General features: G+C 42.3%; 2 protein-coding genes across 2 annotated transcripts in view; one reads left to right on the top strand and one right to left on the bottom strand.

The window, feature by feature from the left end:
* lamp2 (lysosomal-associated membrane protein 2) overlaps nt 1-8195 on the top strand; it is a gene marked incomplete at its 5' end in the record, with an annotated part of 10111 nt that extends 1916 nt beyond the window's left edge. Inside the window, 7 exons of the mRNA XM_083651836.1 lie at nt 1916-2132; nt 2238-2399; nt 2483-2718; nt 2844-2963; nt 3647-3701; nt 3799-3969; nt 7179-8195. Of these exons, the coding sequence (XP_083507962.1) occupies nt 1916-2132; nt 2238-2399; nt 2483-2718; nt 2844-2963; nt 3647-3701; nt 3799-3969; nt 7179-7327 (1110 nt within the window). The 3' untranslated portion in view covers nt 7328-8195. The remainder of the gene's footprint in view (nt 1-1915; nt 2133-2237; nt 2400-2482; nt 2719-2843; nt 2964-3646; nt 3702-3798; nt 3970-7178) is intronic.
* Nucleotides 8196-11667: 3472 nt separating this feature from the next.
* Nucleotides 11668-18068, bottom strand: atp1b4 (ATPase Na+/K+ transporting subunit beta 4; the record flags this gene model as incomplete). The annotated part of the gene is given in 10 exon segments (XM_083652088.1): nt 11668-11829; nt 11930-12022; nt 12160-12216; nt 12763-12962; nt 13363-13467; nt 13611-13739; nt 16152-16359; nt 17138-17203; nt 17205-17207; nt 18051-18068. Coding segments are annotated over 10 exon segments (1026 nt in total). The 5' UTR covers nt 18054-18068.
* Between the last annotated feature and the right edge of the window lie 1318 nt (nt 18069-19386).

Here is a 19386-nt window from a genome sequence, read left to right as displayed (position 1 = left end):
AACAGACTTAAGGAAAGAGTGGTCTTATATTTAATTGTCTAAACAATGGCACAAATCGCTTCATCAAAATGATAGGAGCAGAAAAGGCAAGTCTTTATACTGGAACATTGCTGAGGTGCGAAGGTCCGATAATGATTAAAACAATTGAAAAGTGGAGTTGTTATTCGAACATGTTACAATGATAGATACATGAGGAACATTTATTGATCCATCGGGCCAGAAGGTTCTTGGTGCTTATCTATCTGGGAAGACTTAAAGTGTTTTCTCAGCAAGAAACCACATTATTTCCCACAGACAGAAGAGAGTGCAAATGAAATCCAAGAAATATGTTTTAATGGCATAGGTACCGGGTAATTAAGGATTTCTACCACATAAACCAGCCAATTTATAGAGATATAAGTTTGAAAAATCACAATTTTGTTTTATGCATGTGTTATTGGAAACAGAAATACTTTATAAATGAGACAAAATAATTGCATTTCTGCGGATTTAAGGCTGTCATTTTCCTCTCGTCAGTAAAATAGTATACACGTTTTAAATACTTTATAAATGAGACAAATTAAGTGCATTTAGGCAGCATTAACCTAATCTTTTCCTCTCATCAGTAAAACAAACCGATATTTAAGATTTTAAATAACAGACTAGGGCTGTGCGATTTTGCCTAAAACTAAAATTGACGATTTTTTCTCTCAAAACTCGATTTTCGATTTCGATTTCGATTTATTATACTATTATACTTCTCTAAACATTTGTTGCCCTGCAGAGCTCTTTTCCCCCCTTTTTTCCATAATTGACAATTTACGCTTTTACTCTGAAGGTAGAACAACTCAACTTCCTGTTTTAGCTTGCCGCTGCTATGCTTAACTTCCTGGCTGTTGCTTGCTAACTTGACACTGGTGGATTTGCGTGTTCCTCCGTGAGATAATTATATTAGTGTCTAAGCGACCACCCGTGCTCGGAGTTATATCTGTACTAGAATAACACAAAGTCACAACAGGAATGCGTGGAACTGCGATAGCAGTTAGCGGGAAATTCAGACACACAGGGACAGGTGAGTCAGCTGAGGCAGCCATGAATACAGCCAATCTATCAGTACTCGGTGGCCTCACGTGTTGTTTTGTTATTATGTGAACTGGCAACGTTTCATCGTCCGGTGATAATGTCTGTGTTCGTGTGCGCGCGTGAGTGTGTTGTGGCAATCGTTATCTTGTAGGCTACAGCCTGCAGTGCAACAAGCTGCTTTTTGGTCGGAGGTGTTGAAATAAGTCCATTGTGCTGCTGTTTTTAGTAGCCAGTATCACAGCCTCTAGAGAGACTTTACACAAGTAGCAGCATGCGTACATGAGAGAGAGCCGCCCCGCGTAACGTACTTACCCTAGTTAAAGTGAAAATTAAAATTAAATTAAAAAAAAAAAAAAAGATTTTACGATTTTCATTTTTTTAACATCGTCCTAACTAATTAATTCGATTACGATTCAAAATCGATTAATCGCACAGCCCTATAACAGACTATGGAAGAATTTCTGCGAATTTATTTGCTGATCCAAATAAAATCGACCCAGTCTTTGGGAATCACTGCCTTTAGTGGATTAGATGCAGTGAGCTTGATACATATCTAGAAGTCATCAGATTGATGTTTTGTGTGAATTGACATGCCTGTGGGGTTAAGGTCAGCTTTAATTAGTGGTTTTTTTTACTCGGTCACATCAGATGACCAGTTAAAGAACTACAGCCTTTTGTACGCTGTCCTTCACTTTCAGGTTGGCAGATGTATTTGATAGATTAAGATGGTACTTGAGAAAGCAGTCTTATCTTCTGCGAAGCACATCTTTTTCCTTGAGGTCTGTCAAGATTAGTTTTAACACCAAACTTACACAATCAAGTCAAACAAAGCTCTGCTCTTGTCTCGTTTCAGACTGAAACGGCTACGTTTGCACTTCCTGACACCAGTCGAGTCACCACAGAAGGGAGTCACTGTGATAATGGAAGCTCAACACTCAAGCTGAATTTTGGCACAGGACACTCCTGGACTGTGGCGTTCACCCAGAAGGACAAAACCTACCAGGCAGACACCATCGTTTTTGCCTACAATCTCAGTGACTCAACCTTCTTTCCAAAGGCCATGTCAAATGGTGACTACAAAACCTTACCAATGATATTATACAAATGGCTGAAATGCATTGTAATAGTTTATGCCATGATTATTTCTGATGCTTTTGATTTTGATTTTCTTTTAGAAACCCTGTCTGTGACTGTGACGCCTCACATTACAAATGTTGGCGTGGACACCTGTTATTCTTGCAAGAGTAAAGAGATATTCCAGGCTGATGCTGTCAATCAGACACTGTGGAATGCACTTATACAGGCGTTTGTCAGCAATGGCAGTAAGAGTGAGAATAGTAAGTACCAGGTGCCACATCATATCTAATCCATGCTTTAATATCGCTCCTATTTATACTGAGTGTTTGTTCTCTCTCCACAGTTACCTCGTGTGCTGCTGATCTACCCGCGACCACTGCTGCGCCCACCACTCATGTCACCAATGGCACCACTGCAGCACCTGCCACCAACTCCACTCCCACTATACAACCCACCACCCCGACCCCCAGCCTCTCCAAACCCACCATCGGGAATTACTCCATCAAACCAGATGAGAAGAACCGCACAGCCTGTCTGTTGGTTGACTTTGGCCTGCGAATTGGTTTCCAACAAGGAGGGGTATGCTCACAAACGGAATTGTAATGCTTTAAGGTTGTCAGGCACTTAGTTTTGATTACATAATGAACTGAGCAAAGGAAAATGTGGTCAGCTAAGTTGTTGCTGCTTATTTTCCCCGGACATAGAAATATCAGGAGATGAACTTCGAGCCCAATGGGACAAATGTCACTGGATCCTGTGGAGCCAACAGCAGTGACCTGGTGTTGACCTCCCGCACAATCAACGTCACGCTCCTCTTCATCAGTGTAAGTCTTCTCAACAAAACAAGAGCATGATTTTATCCGCATTGGATTTAAACATATGCCTGGTGACATTAACTCGGTGTGCTACTGGATAAGACTGTGATTCTCATTGTGTATTAATCATCAACTTCTATTAACACAGGATATATTGAATGAAGGATTAATCAATTAGTTGATCGACAGAAAATTAATCGACAACTATTTTGATAATCATTTAAAGTTTTTATATTATTATTATTATTATTATTATTATGATTTTATTTATTTTTTTAAAGGTAAAAATTATCTGATCCAAGCTTCTTAAATGTGAATATTTTCTGGGTTCTTTACTCCTCTATGGCAGTAAACTGAATACCTTTGGGTTGTGGACAAAACAAGACATTTGATGAAGTCATATTGGGCTTTTAGAAATACTGATTGTCATTTTTGCACCACTGATCCGTCATTTTTATAGACCAAACAACTACCGTAATCGATTAATCGAGAAAATAATCGACAGATTAATCGATGACGAAAATAATCATTAGTTACAGGCAGCCCTAATATATTTACTTACTATACTGACTACCACCACAAGGTGCTGCCATTTCTTCCTGTCCATGGTTAATTTGGCATACTAGCCCAGGGGTAAGCAGGATTTGCGAGGAACAAGCATTTATCTCTGTTTTACTTGTATTTGTCAACAGGCGGCAAAGAAATTCCACCTCCATGCTCTGCACGTGACAGTCGTCATCAATTCAAGTAATAATTAGTAGCATCCCAGTCATCCTTACACAAGGCACGCCGCTGAAAAGCACACTCATTCTGAGTTGTCTTTACCCCTGTACACTCCTTGCAGGTGTGGTGTTTACTAGTGGAAACGACACCCTGAATCTGTGGGAGGCGGCAGTGGGAAGCTCCTACATGTGTAACAAGCAGCAGAACTACAACATCACCAAAATGCTCTCCATCTACACCTTTGACCTGCGAGTACAGCCCTTTGAAGTCAACAAGGGCAATTTCAGTACAGGTAGGTTCCTCCTTACCTAACCAAACGGTTTCATATGGGAATAGTCTGGGGAACACTACCGGAGTTTGTCATGAGGAAGGTGATTTTTGTTATCAAAGAAGTAAAACAAAATCCACGCTACTCTTCAGAAACCTTTTTAGAAACCACAAAAAATTTCCATACAAGAACGCAAAGAGCAGGTTAAAAACAAATTCTCTATGTGTAGCCTATGTTTCATACCGTATAATGTTTGGAGTTTGGAGTCCCAACTAAAAGTTACAGCATCTTGAGTGTGAAATTTGTATGCATTTATTTTTCAATTGAACATTTTTTGTTCTAGTGTGAGAAGGTCGAGGACTTAATCCCTCTTTATAGAAATTGGTGTAGTCTCTTTCCAGGCTTCAGAACAAATCAAAACTTTCCCTTCCTGAAATGAAGATTTTACCTGGAAAGAAAGTCTGCCTAAAGTCAGTTTAATAAGAGTTAGTTTAGATTTGCAAGGGATAGTTTGAACATAATGCTATGTCACACTGCTTGAAATGAATGGAAGGTAACTAACTGTGGCTAGCGCAGTTGATGGACGGCCCAACATGTTTTAGAAGATGTTAAAGAATGGGTGATCCTGGCATGCTGCTTCAATGTCATCTCTCAATGTGTTTCTGATAACCAAACTATTGTTCCACTTGTTGATTGATTCTCTCTCTATCTGCAGCCCATGAATGTTCAATGGATGACACCAGCATCTTAATCCCAATCATTGTTGGCGCTGCTCTGGCTGGCTTGATTCTCATTGTAGTGATTGCTTATGTGATTGGTCGGAGAAAGACCTATGTTGGATATCAGACCCTTTAAATCCAGTGTGCACCCGATCCCTAAATCTCATAGGGTTCCCATGTCTGGTCCTTGGGGGGGGTTTATGTGCAATTGTGTAATCAGCAAATTACATACAATCCAAGAGTGTGATTCTAAAACAAGATCTCTGCCTTTTGCAAAAAGCTGAGGCATACTGTATTATCGCTTACTATTAAAGGTATCAGTTTTCTGGAGACAATTTTCTTTGGGAGGGGGGGAGGATTTGAGGATAGAATATTGACTGAAATTTTTCAAAATGGATATACAGTATATATACTATTTGGGAATTAAATACTTGAATTGCCGTTACCTTAAAAGTATTTTTAACTCTTGCGATCATATCAAGAGTTAAACCCCATGCACAAATAAAGGATTTGGTGTCGTTATTCTCAAGGACCAAACTTGTCTACCCCATTTCTTTGTGTTCCCTTTTTGTTTGTTTTCTGGATGTCTGGCACCCCCCCCCCCCCTCCCCAATTTTTATTTTGTTTTTGTTTTTTGTTAACGAGCAAGTGCAAGATCCACCAGCCCCACCCCCCACATTAATGACTTGGGCCAAAGTCTATTGAATCTGCCCACTGGGCCTAAACGCATGTTTCATATTCTAGCATCTTCAGACTGATGCAGGTATCACACTTGCATCTAAAAAAAACTCTTTCAAAACAGAAGGGCTGCGGCTTCGTTGTTGCAACAGATCATGCACTTGCTCCATCCCGCAGGCATTCCTTTTTGTTTGCTTTTGTCATTATTTAATATTTTGTGCACATTTTAGCCTCTACCTCTCTTTTATGGTTTGACTTTTTCATCCCCGTAATTATTGGCACCAGCGTATATCGGTGGAACAGCATTTTCTTCACAAATCAAAGGAAGATGGTTGAGCAGCTTTCTTTGGGCACAGAAACCCATACTAACAAGGATGCAGGTTCACTGCTTTTGCTCTCCATTTGGAATTGTTAGGTTTCAAAGGAAATGCTTTAGTCCATGTTTTCCCTGTAGAGCAGGAGAAGCATTGGGAGGACGACAAACTGTCCTTGTTGTTTTTGAAGGGCTTTGTCAACTTAAGGTAGTATTTACTATTTGGCATGACTCCAGTCATTTTCAGAATGTGCAATCCGAATATAGAAAAAGGTCCGTGATTCACCATGTGTGATCACTACTTCCACTTTCACCAGGTAAAGTTAGAGGATGACACTCACAAACCAGAAAAGAAAGGTCAATTGTTTTGTCTTCACAGAATATATTTTGGCATTAGGTGTTAGAAAAGGGATACTTCTGTTGTGTTGTTGTAGATATTTACTTTCAGTGCAGGCGTTTTGCAGATTGAGTTTTCCATGTAAATGCACTAAGGCACTCTTTAAGTTTGGCATGCATTTGAAACTGTGTTGCATTGTCTCACCTTTGTATAGACCGAGCCGTTGCTGCAGGCTGGCAGTTGGATCAGGCGATGTTAAGTGAACATGTGCAGGTTGCTCTAATCGAGTGTCAGGAAGGGAGGCTGTTCACAGAATGTGTATTTTTATAATGTTAGAAAGCCAATGGGACGCTTGGTAGTTGCTGTGTATTGTTGCTTTATTCCGTAGAGACTGCTTTTAGCCTTGTTCCAAAACTGTCACATGTGGGAGAAAGGGCTGGAGCAAGGCCAGCAGGACTCAACATTGAACATGAGAATGATCAAACTATTAAGTCAGTTTCCCCAGATGTTGTATGTGTGTATGATGGCTCTATATCACAAATGATCTTTGATTTTGCTTCTGATTATGTTATGTATTTGTCAGCTTTGTACAAATTGAGTTGCCTTATTCTGAAGATGGCTTTGCAGCACCACTATGAAGGTTTATCTGCGCCTGTTTTCATTACTTAAAGAACAAGTTCATCATCATGACACTGCCTTGCACAGTGATACTTTTCAGTTTTCTAAATTCAGTAATGCACATGTTCAACAATCTATTCATAAATGTGTATGATTTGGTTCATAATTGACCCCCCACCCTTAGTAGTTTAGTACATTACTTACTTTAAGCAAAGGGAATTTGTGCTGCAAGCCCATCTTCTTAAAGATCAATCATTCTGTTTTGTGGATACAGATGACTGCTGATTTGATTTCCATTCTCTTAGGCTTTTAGCTGTAATAAATGGAATTGAAAACTGTGTTTGACTGGACCATTTTAATATTTTAAGATTATGGAAATAAAGTATGCTGTTGGTCCTGGATGCTTGAGTAAATGTTTGTTTTTCTTCCCAACTGTTAATTTCCAACCATAGTGAGTTGCATGTATTTAACTTAGATTCCATATTACTTGTCCATGCATTAACCCCAGATGTTTCCCTTCTGTTCAACCTGTAACGCCTTCACCTCTGCTCTCTTCATTCTCATCTAGCTGAGGATTGCCAGGCTGATGCACCTGCTGAGAGCTTCATTGTTCCCATAGCTGTTGGAGTTGCCCTGCTTGTTCTCATTGTTATTGTGCTACTGGCCTATTTCATTGGAAGAAAGAGAAACATGGCCAGTGGCTATGAGTCTTTCTAGCTGAATCTGCCTTTCGATGAGACTGAGGGTAGTTGGTGTATTAATTAATGCCAGCTTGGGCGCTATCCTTGCCTAATGGTGAAAATTACCAATGCTGTTGTGTATTGATGTTTCCGTGTAGTATTCACTGTCAACTCCCTGGCTATACTCTGAAATTCCTTGCACCGTTCTGCCTGAATATAATATATGAGACAACAGCAGTAATATCTGCTTAAGTGATTTCCTAATTGTGTCTTAAGAATGATGAATGACCCTTTTCACCTAATTATATTGACGCAGTGTTGCCACTTAATTACCTAGACTATGGTGGTCCACCATAGTTTAATTTGTCCCACCATTGTCTAATTTATTAATTTTGCTCTTAAAGTGCACCAGATTGATGCATTTAACTTAAAATATATATATATATATGCAGGGGGACCCTGCCCCCGGACCCCCCTAGAGGGTCTGAGGTCCACCAATCACTGTCTCACTAAATCCTGTGGGAAACACTGATTGACGACACTGCAGATCTGTTTCACTATACAGCATGACTTTTTCTCCTTTTAGAAATGTGGTCATTGTCGACGTGTGGTTTCTGAACTCCTGTCTTCCTGCTTTCCTTATGACACTAAGCTTTTGTGACCCTTTGTCGACTAAATTTCTTTACTCCTCTTTGACTTTAATTTAACTAAATCATTAACCCGCTGTCTCTGTCTCCCCTCTCTCTGTCAGCTGAGGAATGCTTCCTGGACTCTGATTTGAGCTTTCTGGTGCCCATTGCAGTGGGTGTGGCTCTCAGCTTCCTAATCATCCTTGTGCTTATCTCTTACCTGATTGGCCGGAGGAAGAGCCGCACTGGCTACCAGTCTGTATAATCCAACCCAGCTGCTTCTGCCTCTCACCTTTGCTGCAACCCTTCTTGCAATACCACCTTCCCAAACCCCCCTTCCAGCTGTGTCCGTGCCCCTCAGTGCTTTAAAGGCATCACAAATTTCTTATTTTGTTTTTGTTCGGCAATCTTTCCGTTTCGTATGGTAACCTCCGCTTACTTCTTGTACAGAGTTTGAAGGGATAGTTTGGATTTTTTTTATGTGCGGTTGTATGAGCTACTTGACAGTGTCAGTGTACTACATGCAGCAGAATGCAGCCGGCGCGATCCCAGTTTGGAGAAATGGAAACCGGCCGCATCGGGCAAGTAGAGCTGTCTGCTCTTTGCTTGTGACCCCATTCACACTCAGCAGACAGCTCTACTTGCCTGACGCGGCCGGTCTCCATTTCTCCAAACTGGGACCGTGCCGGCTGCATTCTCCTGCATGTAGTACACTTGACTGTCGGCAAGTACCTCATACAACCCCCCCATGAAAAAATCCGAACTAGCCCTTTAACATTTTCCCTCAGCAACCACCCAACAGTGATTTTTGTCACTGTCTCCCGTTTTTGACACCAATGACTGAATCAAGTACCAAAACAAATTGATGATTGATATTGCACCGTTTGATTATCGTTTGCATGTTAGAAATGGTTCCTCCATAGAGAGGCTTCCCAGAGGCTTTCCCCCCCTCTCTCTGGGTTAATGTGCTGTATAATAGTATGTGTAAATTACTCTTGTATAGAATGGATGACATTGATTTTTGATGACTTGTGATTTCATAAATCCCGTGAATGTACGAGCAAGCTAATATAACTACTACTATTGTCGTTAATATCCCGGAAGCCATCGTTTTCTGAATTGCACTTTTTACTTTTACTAACTCGCACATTACATAATGTTCATGGTTAAATGAAACTCTGCCCTTTGCACATAATTTCACTTAATTGTAGCTCAATGAAAGGGACACTAACTTGTCAAGACACTTTAATTACCAGCGTTTGCAGCCGTTTTATGGAAATGTGTTATTTTAGGTGTTTATATTTCTTTCACTCATGTTCACCCGCTCAGGGAAAAGAGGATGGAAGTTTCGTAGTTCTAATTCCTTTAGGTTTCTGCTGAAATGTAGGCTGACTTCAGATATTATGGGACACCTTTTGTCTTCAGGTATTATGGGACAACCTCCTGTTTGAAGCTTGCCCCGCCCACCTATGTGATGTCACACCAATGAGGGCATGACATTTTTGATTGTGTAGTTTCACAGGTAGGGCTCAGCAAAAAAAGGTTTTATTTTCACTCATCGGATCATGAAAATATACACTCTATAATTAAAGTGTCCCATAATATCTGAAGTCAAAAGGTGTAATACCTGAAGTCACCCCATTTCTCTTGATTGGTTTACATGTTAATTATGTTCTTTCAAATGTGTAAGAAATGCAAACTTTGGCCATTGCAGGGTAGCAATTTAGGACACAACAATTGGCTCTTAGATGTGGTTTAGTAATAGACCTACATTGGATACATTGATCACCTGGATCACAGTTGGATTGATTAGGGATTCATTTATTATTATGAAACTACTAAAGTTTGGTTAGGAGTAAGATCCCCATGGCCTCAGCCTCCGTGTTTTAGTGCAGTAACATAAACAGCATGATTTACGTGAAAGTCGGACGGCTGATTGAAATGTCTCCTTGCTGGTCTTTAGTTCTGCTTTTCCTTATGTGAACTTCAGTTGTGTACCAACACATGTGACCGCACCACCACTCCCTCTGACAGTTGTGTACCAGCACGTGACCGCACCACCACCACTCCCTCTGACAGTTGTGTGCCTTTTTGTTGCACTTCTAAGTTGCTTGCCTGAAGCTTGTCTCCATCTGATGAAGAATGTGATATGATGAGCTTGTTTAACTTAAGTGGGGAACAAATTAAATAAAGTTGTGTTCTTGTTTTGTATCACTGTTTTAATGTGTTTCCAACAGCTTTGCATTCTAGTTATATCGCAGTAAAAAAACAAACACAAGATTGCAAGTCTTGTGCAACACTTCAAGGTTAACAGCTGTAAAGTGAGCATTCTCACTGCTGAGTGAATTACTGCGATATCCATAATGCTCCGGTAGACTTTGAACAGTAACGTGCTTTTCATAAGTTGTTATGGCATACAGTGACTTGACTCCTGCCCTGTGTGATGGCTCCAGCTATTAGCCTATTGACATGCATGTAGGTAGACACGTTCTTCGTTGGTTCACACCAACTGATCCCATCTCAATATTTATTCATAGGCAGATAACAGTTAATCTTGCCTGGTATGGCTGCAATATCATAGTAAATGAGGAACGTGACTATCCACATTCCTGTAAAATACATTATGAGAAGTTGAGAAGTTCTGCATAGTTATTGGTAACCACTGAGTGAGGGTTAGTGTGTGGAAAGCTTTAACATCTGGCATCACATCCTGATACACAATGTACAACTCCACCTCAAGTCCCAAGGAGAAGTTACCAAGCTAATGGAGAAGAAGACTTAAATATCAGAACATTGTATTTATTATAAGAACTATAAGAATAAATACAGCATTGACATCAAGTTTAGTAGAACAGTTCAGCCTAGATTAATTCTATTACAAAATAGGTATAGTTTTGCAAAATGGTATTTACGTGAGTTTCACACAAAATAAACTATTTCACAGTATGTCTTTTATTGATCAGTCTTCTGCAGTATTTCATTTTCAAAAGCAGTCAAGATGTTTTTACAAAAGAGAAGGCAAGGAGTGGCTTGTAATGCTTTCATAAATGTATAATAATGCTGACCTATTTAACAACAATATAGTAATAATACTATTTGCAGTCGCTTATTATTTTTTCTTTACTGTGTAAGTACAGTATAAGTCCTGCTTTCAGACAATGTTTGCATGATAGTTCTTGGAATCCTTAAAATGTACATATTTGAAAATATGCAAAACAAATTAGTACACACAGGTCACACCAAATGTGCCACACAAAACTGTATTCTTACATAGGCTACTAATCGTCTATTAATGTTTTAAGTCATAATTGGATTTGCATAGCTAGAAATGCTACCTATTGGACAGTGTGAAATATGCCTTCTATTTTGTGAATTTAGTTGTATTAATATAGCTAATCATTACAAAATATCAGGTATTCAATTGTAACTCTACTTGTCTTGTGCTCAGCACTGTCTGTGTGGGTGGGTGGGTGTGCGTGCGTGCTCCAATAGCACACTCAAGGCACAAAGGTACAACAGGTAATGAGGAAAATACGGGGGCAATCTACTTTATATAGCAATAACACTAACAATAAAAATTCTTGTGGAATTTGCTTTCCCAGCAGAATGGCATGTGGATATTTGAATGAAAGATGAGGGGGAGAGGGGAAATCTACATATTTAATGTAAAATAATGGTTCAACATAATATCTGTAATATATTTTCCTGTGATATTGTCGTGGGAGCAACCGTGTGTGATACTTTTGCCTTATGCCCCCACATCCAAGGAAAAGGTCACACTGCCCAGAAAGCGGTCAGTTGCCGAATCGTTGATGATGCCCTTGCCATTGAGTTTGCATTGTATTTGGATGTGGGCGTCGTACGCCACTCCTCCAAAACGCACGGCCACCACAGGCGCTGAGTAGTTTACCTGGAACAGAGGAGACGCACAGGAGATCAAGACTCAAAAACAGCAACGTCATGAACAGTGACATGGCCTTTGAAAATAAAAAGATGATGCCTTCACGTACATGTCTTTGCTTCCCATAGTACGGATAGTACTTCAGCTCAAAAATGCTTTTGGGAAAGAACTGAAGGTCTCCCAAGGCTTCCGGCGGCCCTTTCTGAAAGAGTAAGAAGTCACGTTTCCTTGACTCACACTCACATGATATTATTATGACATTATTATGGCTTATTATGACGCTGTTACTCCCAGTTTATGGCTGAGGTCAAGCTTGTCATGAGAATGCTGTTACTGTACCTTTACTCCACAAGTCACATTGATTGCTTTTCCCTGGCCAGGTAAGTACCCAAGAATCTATAGGTAGAATAAATACATAAACAAATACATTTGTTTATTCGTTTTTATTTATATATCACTTAACTCAAAGCACTTTAGAGCATTAAAGCAGCATTTAAGTATAAACAGTTAATGTATAAACTACTACTTCTCCATACTGAACTCCAGTTTCCATACTAAGCCTAATCCTATTGAATAATATACAGTTAAACTCAAACGTTTATTTTTGAGTCATATGAAAAAGAGCTAAAACTTTCCAGAAGCCAATTCTGCAATAAATTCCCATCTTATAGTTTTAAGTGTAGACAGTTTTCTTCCTCTTCCTGAAATGACCACCAGATGTCACTGACTGAGAAAAGAAGCTTCAGCTGACACATCTGACACATGCAAGCATTGTGTGTGTGTGTGTGTGTGTGTGTGTGTGTGTGTGTGTGTGTGTGTGTGTGTGTGTGTGTGTGTGTGTGCGTGCGCGTGCGTGCGTGCGTGCGTGCGTGCGTGCGTGCGTGTGTGCGTGTGCGTGTGTGTGTGTGTGGGCCCGTGCACTGTCGAGTGAGTGAGTCTTACCCGATTCATCCGAAGCAGGATGCATGGCTTTCCCTGAGAATAGCCAAAGTGGGGGTCCTTCAGGCCTGAGCAGTCCCCCAGCCAAGACCTCTTGAACTGACATGCTTTGCGCTCTGCACTCTCCTCCAAGTCATTCTGCACGAAGTAACTTTCTTGTGAGCAGTGGATATTCTTCCTCTCCTGAACGCCATCATTATATGCTGAAACGGAGAAGAGTGTGTGTGTGTGTGTGTGTGTGTGTGTGTGAATGAGAGAGGGAGGGAGGGAGAAGGAGAGAGAGGAGGGCATAAATAAACCACGCAACAGCAATGCCCTGCCAGACTCAGGCCTCTGATTAAGGCAGCTTGACAAAAGCGTGGTGGGGGGAAAAAGAAGAAGAAGAAAAAGGCGGCATTGAATGGCTGAACTCTGCCCACAAAGAAGCTTCCCCTCCCAGAATGCCCGGCGGGAAGCAAATGGAATAAGGGACAAAGGTAGTGGAGTTGGGGCTTAACTCACTGTGTGCCCGCATCTTTTAAAACACAACCCCAAAAACCCTATCACACCCGTCCCCACCCCCCACTGTCCTCCACAATCTCAATGAAGTGTCTCTTGGCTCACGTCTTAGATATTCCTCCATAGACTTTGCATACTTCCTCCAGGACTTGCGGTCGGAGGCGTTGAAGGTGATGTGGTGGTCGTCTAGGTGTGGAGCCATCGTCATACCTGCCAACGGAGACCCACAGACAGTCAACTGTGCCGAGACTCAGGTAGAACCAAGAGACAGAAGGGCGGTCAAACGGGGGGAGGAGAGCGAGGTGAGGAGGGGCGCAGAGGAGTGGTTTGGGGGGGTAGGGAGTTATATTTACCTGGTGGCATCACTCTGTCATTGTATGTTGGATGGTAGGGACTAATAGACCACATGAGGCAAAACATACAGCCGCCAAACATGGCTGCAAGAAACGCATAAAGTGCAGTGTAGAAGAGGATGATGAGGCCTAAGAGCAGAAAGTGAAACAGAGAATGGTTTTAATATTGTGAGATGACTACTTCTTACACTAGGACAAATGGCAGTTGTTGCTTGAGAGTCTTTAACAAAATCATAATCCAAAAAGGTTCATAGTGTCTATACTTTACTTAGATCGTTAGATTTTCTTCTATATCAGACACAGGTTTTCATTCTTAACAAATCATGTCTCTGATCTGATTGGAGGAAAATAATCTGTAAATAATATCCAACCATGATTTGGCTCTGATTGTCCTCCAGGTACCGTCCTGAGTAAGGACGCACACTAATCTGTTTACACATAGCCTACAAAAGCACTGTCACCCTCCATGTCTGGAATTGTGTGGAATTCAGTGACTTTGACATAAAATCCATTGTACTGTACTGTACTGTCCTGTAGTGTGCTGTGCTGTGCTGTGCTGTACTGTCCTGTCCTGTGCTGTGCTGTGCTGTGCTGTCCTGTGCTGTGCTGTGCTGTGCTGTGCTGTGCTGTCCTGTGCTGTGCTGTGCTGTGCTGTCCTGTGCTGTCCTGTGCTGTGCTGTGCTGTGCTGTGCTGTCCTGTGCTGTGCTGTGCTGTGCTGTCCTGTGCTGTGCTGTGCTGTGCTGTGCTGTGCTGTCCTGTCCTGTCCTGTGCTGTGCTGTGCTGTGCTGTGCTGTCCTGTCCTGTGCTGTGCTGTGCTGTGCTGTGCTGTGCTGTGCTGTGCTGTACTGTGCTGTGCTGTACTGTGCTGTGCTGTGCTGTGCTGTACTGTACTGTGCTGTGCTGTGCTGTACTGTGCTGTGCTGTACTGTACTGTACTGTGCTGTACTGTGCTGTGCTGTGCTGTGCTTTACTGTGCTGTGCTGTACTGTGCTGTACTGTGCTGTGCTTTACTGTGCTGTGCTGTGCTGTGCTGTACTGTACTGTACTGTACTGATGTGAGAACCCCACAGTGAAAAAAACCCTGAGAACTAGCGTTGCCCTGCCATTTTCAATCAACAGTCCATTAGCAACTAATCAAGCCAAACGTGCCCTAAATTAAATGGCTTTTGCTGTGTGCGGGCGATTTCACAGGGGACTAGTCGCAGCCAGGCCTGCATCCCCGGAGCCACAAAGGCCGTTCTGTTTAAGCCCAGTGAGAATTCTCCCAGCTGTCCTTTCACTCAGGAACACAGTGAACCTCCGGTTGCCATCGTAGTGAAGGTCTTTTGCAGCCATAGAGGCCCGGCCAGCTCCAAGGAGCCCCAATCACCCCACTCTGGTATTGTCGCCTCTCACACACTCCTCTCACAGGACACACATCACAGACTTCAGCTCTTTTCTTCCGCGGACACATGGGCCCCATTCCTCCACAAGTGTGCACACAGTGCTTCTGCTGCTGAAATGACATCCTGGGCCCGGCTCCGTTTCTGTATTACTGGGAGCATGCTGTTGACATTAAAGCAAGTAATGCACACTTTCCCGGGGATGTTCTCTCTACACTCGGGTTCTTGTTGGATTATGTCAGTCTGTCATACAGTAGAGTGGACCTGGGGGAGAGAGCTCAACAGCGTCACCTAGTGACTAGCCAGGCATACCGACCGGAATGCTCCATTATCACTGACTCATCAAACTGCTCCAGACAGTCACGCGCGCCAAAAAGGTTTGCCTGCATCAACGCTGCATCTGGCAAGCGGGATCTACGGAAAAAGGCACTTAGGCACCTCTACGTGTCTGACTGCGCGTATGGGCCTGTGAGCGCGCTCAGTTCAGCCATGAGGTCGCCAAAGCTTTGGGAAAGAGGCAGTGGAGAGCAGGCTAAGATGTATGAGGAATGTGATCCCTGGCCAGTGCGAGGCCTGGAACAGTGCGATCCTGCTGGGGATGCGTCCCCAGGGAGTCTGTTTTGAATTGTCCATGCACCTATGTAAACATTTGAGTATGAGGGGACACACACACACACACATACACACACACACACACACACACACACACACACACACACACTCACACACACACGCACACACACACACACATGCACACACACAAGCACACACACACACACACACACACACACACACACACACACACACACACACACACACACACACACACACACACACACACACACACACACACACACACACACACACACACACACACACACACACACACACACACACACACACAGCACAGTGAGCAGAGTCAGCAGACTGGAGAGACATTTGTAACCCCTTCAAATCCATGAGTGCATCTTCTAAGAACAATAAGCTATTCAAACACCATGTTTGCGGATTATTGAAGCTGATTACAATAGTAATGCACTCATCTATATGGTAATTTCTAATTATTGCACAAGTGGAATAAGCTGCGCAGAGAATAAAATAGGCTACTTTGCACGACTATGCCCCAAGAACACAAAATCCCTGCCTTCGACAACTCACTCCAGCTCTTTCCGGAGCGACCCATGAATTCGTTGGTCTCTGCGTTCCATAGGTACGTCTTCAAGTCGTCTATTTTCTGGTACAGCGTCCTCTGTGGTAAAGGCTTGCGCTTCCATTTCTCAAAGTTCAGGTGTTCCTGCTCCAGAGGCTGGTGCTCAGCCAGCGCTTCCTGCTCTTCCTCCAACTCATGGCGTATCCCTTTGAAAGTCTGCTGGGAAGAAGATCAGAAGAAAAAGCCCTCACCATATAGATAATTTGTATTCTTTTCAAATCACTTCAGTATACGTTTGCGTAACCTCTCACCCAAGCATAACCAGGAAATTAAAATCTGGTGTTCTTTTTCGTCTACCAGAGCACATTTATTTCACTCCATATTAAATGAAGCATCGCTCTGATGGTACTGCCCCGTTTCAGTAAATTATAAACCTTCTGGTGACCTTTGACCCCGCTGGGGACCTTTGCGGCCCTCGTTGGGAGAGCTGATCTCCCCTGAGCGGACCCTCCTGCTTGGAGCAGCAGCTGCAGGCAGCGGAGTTGGAGGGTCACTCTGACAGCCAGATGTTACACGCTGACTCACAGCATGCACAGGCCAGCACAGATCCCAGACGAGCCATGGGACTCCTCAGAGTGTCACAATGTCACTTCCTTTGTGAAAGTTTTGCCTTTAAAAAACCGTAGTGTCTTTAGGGGATTCGGATGGAAAGATGTTCGGATGGAAAGATGATTTTTGTGTTATTCTGAGCTTTGTGCCTTGTGCCAATGAATCCACTGGATTTTGGAGTAATGAATCCACTGGATTTTGGAGTAATGAATCCACTGGATTTTGGAGTAATGAATCCACTGGATTTCGGTGTAAATGCTCAATGTACCAATCATGAAAAACCTAAATTTCGAGTATAAATGACACCTAATGCATCTGCCTCCATTGGTAAAGTGTTTAGGAAGTTATATATGTTTTCTATTTAATCTCTGAGAGGTGGACTTACTGGATTTGGTGGATGATTTCTAAGGAGCGCGTCTTCAGCTCCTCCCTCTGTGGAATTGGGCTCCATGATTCTTCACAGAGAGAAAAGGTACTACTTGTTAAACCAATCACATCTCCTGTCCCCATCGAGTTAAAGCGACGCACGTCTTTACACCTATTAAGTTGTCAAGTTCCAAAACACTTTCAGTACATTCCACAACCACGACGGGCTATCTGGACAGTTTGAGACATGATCAAAATTGTTACACAAAATAATACATCAAAATAATAAATATAATTGCAATCAAAAACGGACATACCTGAAGTTTTATTTCCAAGGAAAACGCAGATTATTATCTCGAGACCCTCGTGACCCCTGGAGGAAAGAATTCTGTGCTGGTCAAAAAGTATTTGGGGATTTCATTAGAAAGTTTTACGCATGCAATAGGCACCGGGTGTGGAGAACCTCCTCTCAACTAGGCGCGCATCTTAGTGAATGAATGCTGGACAGAGAAAAACTGGGGGGTGGGATAGAAAGTGGCCTTTTTTCCTTTTTTTTTTTAGTCCCAGAGAACTTTTGGCAGTGGCATGGGCTGATGCACGGCACTGCATTCAGCGCACGCACACCATTTCCCATTGTTAAGCTGGGGTAGCACTGAGGCAATAAGCCGCAGAGCCTGAATACAATATTTATAGCGTATCCCAACACAAGACACTGTTGTCAATCACCGCCTGGCTGCATAAAATGTGTGAAGATTTAGGGACAGTTGCATTCCTCAGGCTATGGTTGAACTCATTTGAATGTGGATTGGATGTTTTAAAGAATTTCTCTCAAATAAAATTATAACAGTAAATAAAACGTCAGTATTTAGCATAACGTACCAATCCAGTTGCCAACTCTGCCTCCATAGACTCTTGCACCAACTGCTGCTTACCATAAGCTCTGCTCTCGTGAGGTTCAAGTAGTCCTCATCCTTCTTCCCATCTGCACTCCGGTCACGTAGCGTTCTGTTACCCCCTGTAAAACTGGGAGAGGGGGACTTCTTGAAAAGACAAATTGCGTCATGGAAAAAAATCTGCTTCCAATCCATATGGGCGTGCCAACGTGTGCGTATCTGCATGTGTGAGACAGTAATTAAGCACAATAACAATAAGTAATAATTAAGGGCATCCACGGACATTGAATTCCAGCTAAACTGAACATTTTGCATGTAGTGATGGATTCTGCTAACAGATAAACTTGCTTCATTTCCAATTCCAGCATGCATGTCTGGGTTGATAGGCTATGCATGCACTGCACTGCAGAATGATGTATTGGGGTATTCTTCTAAATTGAGACACTTGCAGAAACCAAATAGCCTACGAGAGAAGTAAAGGCAAACCTGAATTTTCCAAGCCAGAGTTAATGCAAGACTAATATAGCATGATAGAAAATCAACCTGTCAGATGGGATGGGATTTTTTGGCAAGGTTTAAATTCGAGCTATTAGTTAATGATGAAATCCTAATGGGATATGCTGCCTTCAGGTGCTCCCTGTAAGACCAATACTTCAATAGTCTTAATGCAACCTGTAGAAATGCTTTTGCTGTGAAATAAAAATAAAAATGAGCCTGTAGTTTTCTGCGTGGGTCGTGTTTTAAATTGTAATGTATAAATCAACGTGACACTAGCTGTCGGCAGAAAGGTTGCTGCCTGCTTATGTGGAAGCTAAAAACACACAACAATACTAATTATTTACACCGAAAAGCAAACAATCTCTCTCTCTCTCACTCACACACATTTGAATGCTTTATTTATGTCCACATAAATACAGAGTACAAAGGGCATAAACACTAATAATGCAGTCAGATGCTGGGAGACAGTTGGTTACAAAAGTGCCTGGCAACCACAATAATGCGTAAAAAAATAAAGAAAAAGGAACACCACACAGGGTGATGGCAGTGGCAAATTGACAAATACAGTTACTGTAATACAAGAGACTGGTTAGTATCCACTTCTCTCTCTCTCTCTCTCTCTCTCTCTCTCTCACACACACACACACACACACACACACACACACACACACACACACACACACACACACACACACACACACACACACACACACACACACACACACACACACACACACACACACACACAAAGGCCTACCTGACATCTTCCGTGCTCTCCGCCCCTTGTATCTTGCTTGCAGTCTATATTCAGACTAAATTGCATAGGGCTATTCCCATTCCCATCATTACAATGTTTTCCAGCAGTAGGCTATTTATC

The sequence above is a fragment of the Poromitra crassiceps genome, assembly GCF_964638095.1.
Source record: "Poromitra crassiceps genome assembly, chromosome: 15".
Taxonomy (NCBI): Eukaryota; Metazoa; Chordata; class Actinopteri; order Beryciformes; family Melamphaidae; genus Poromitra; species Poromitra crassiceps.
This window is presented reverse-complemented; position numbering and strand designations above follow the sequence as displayed.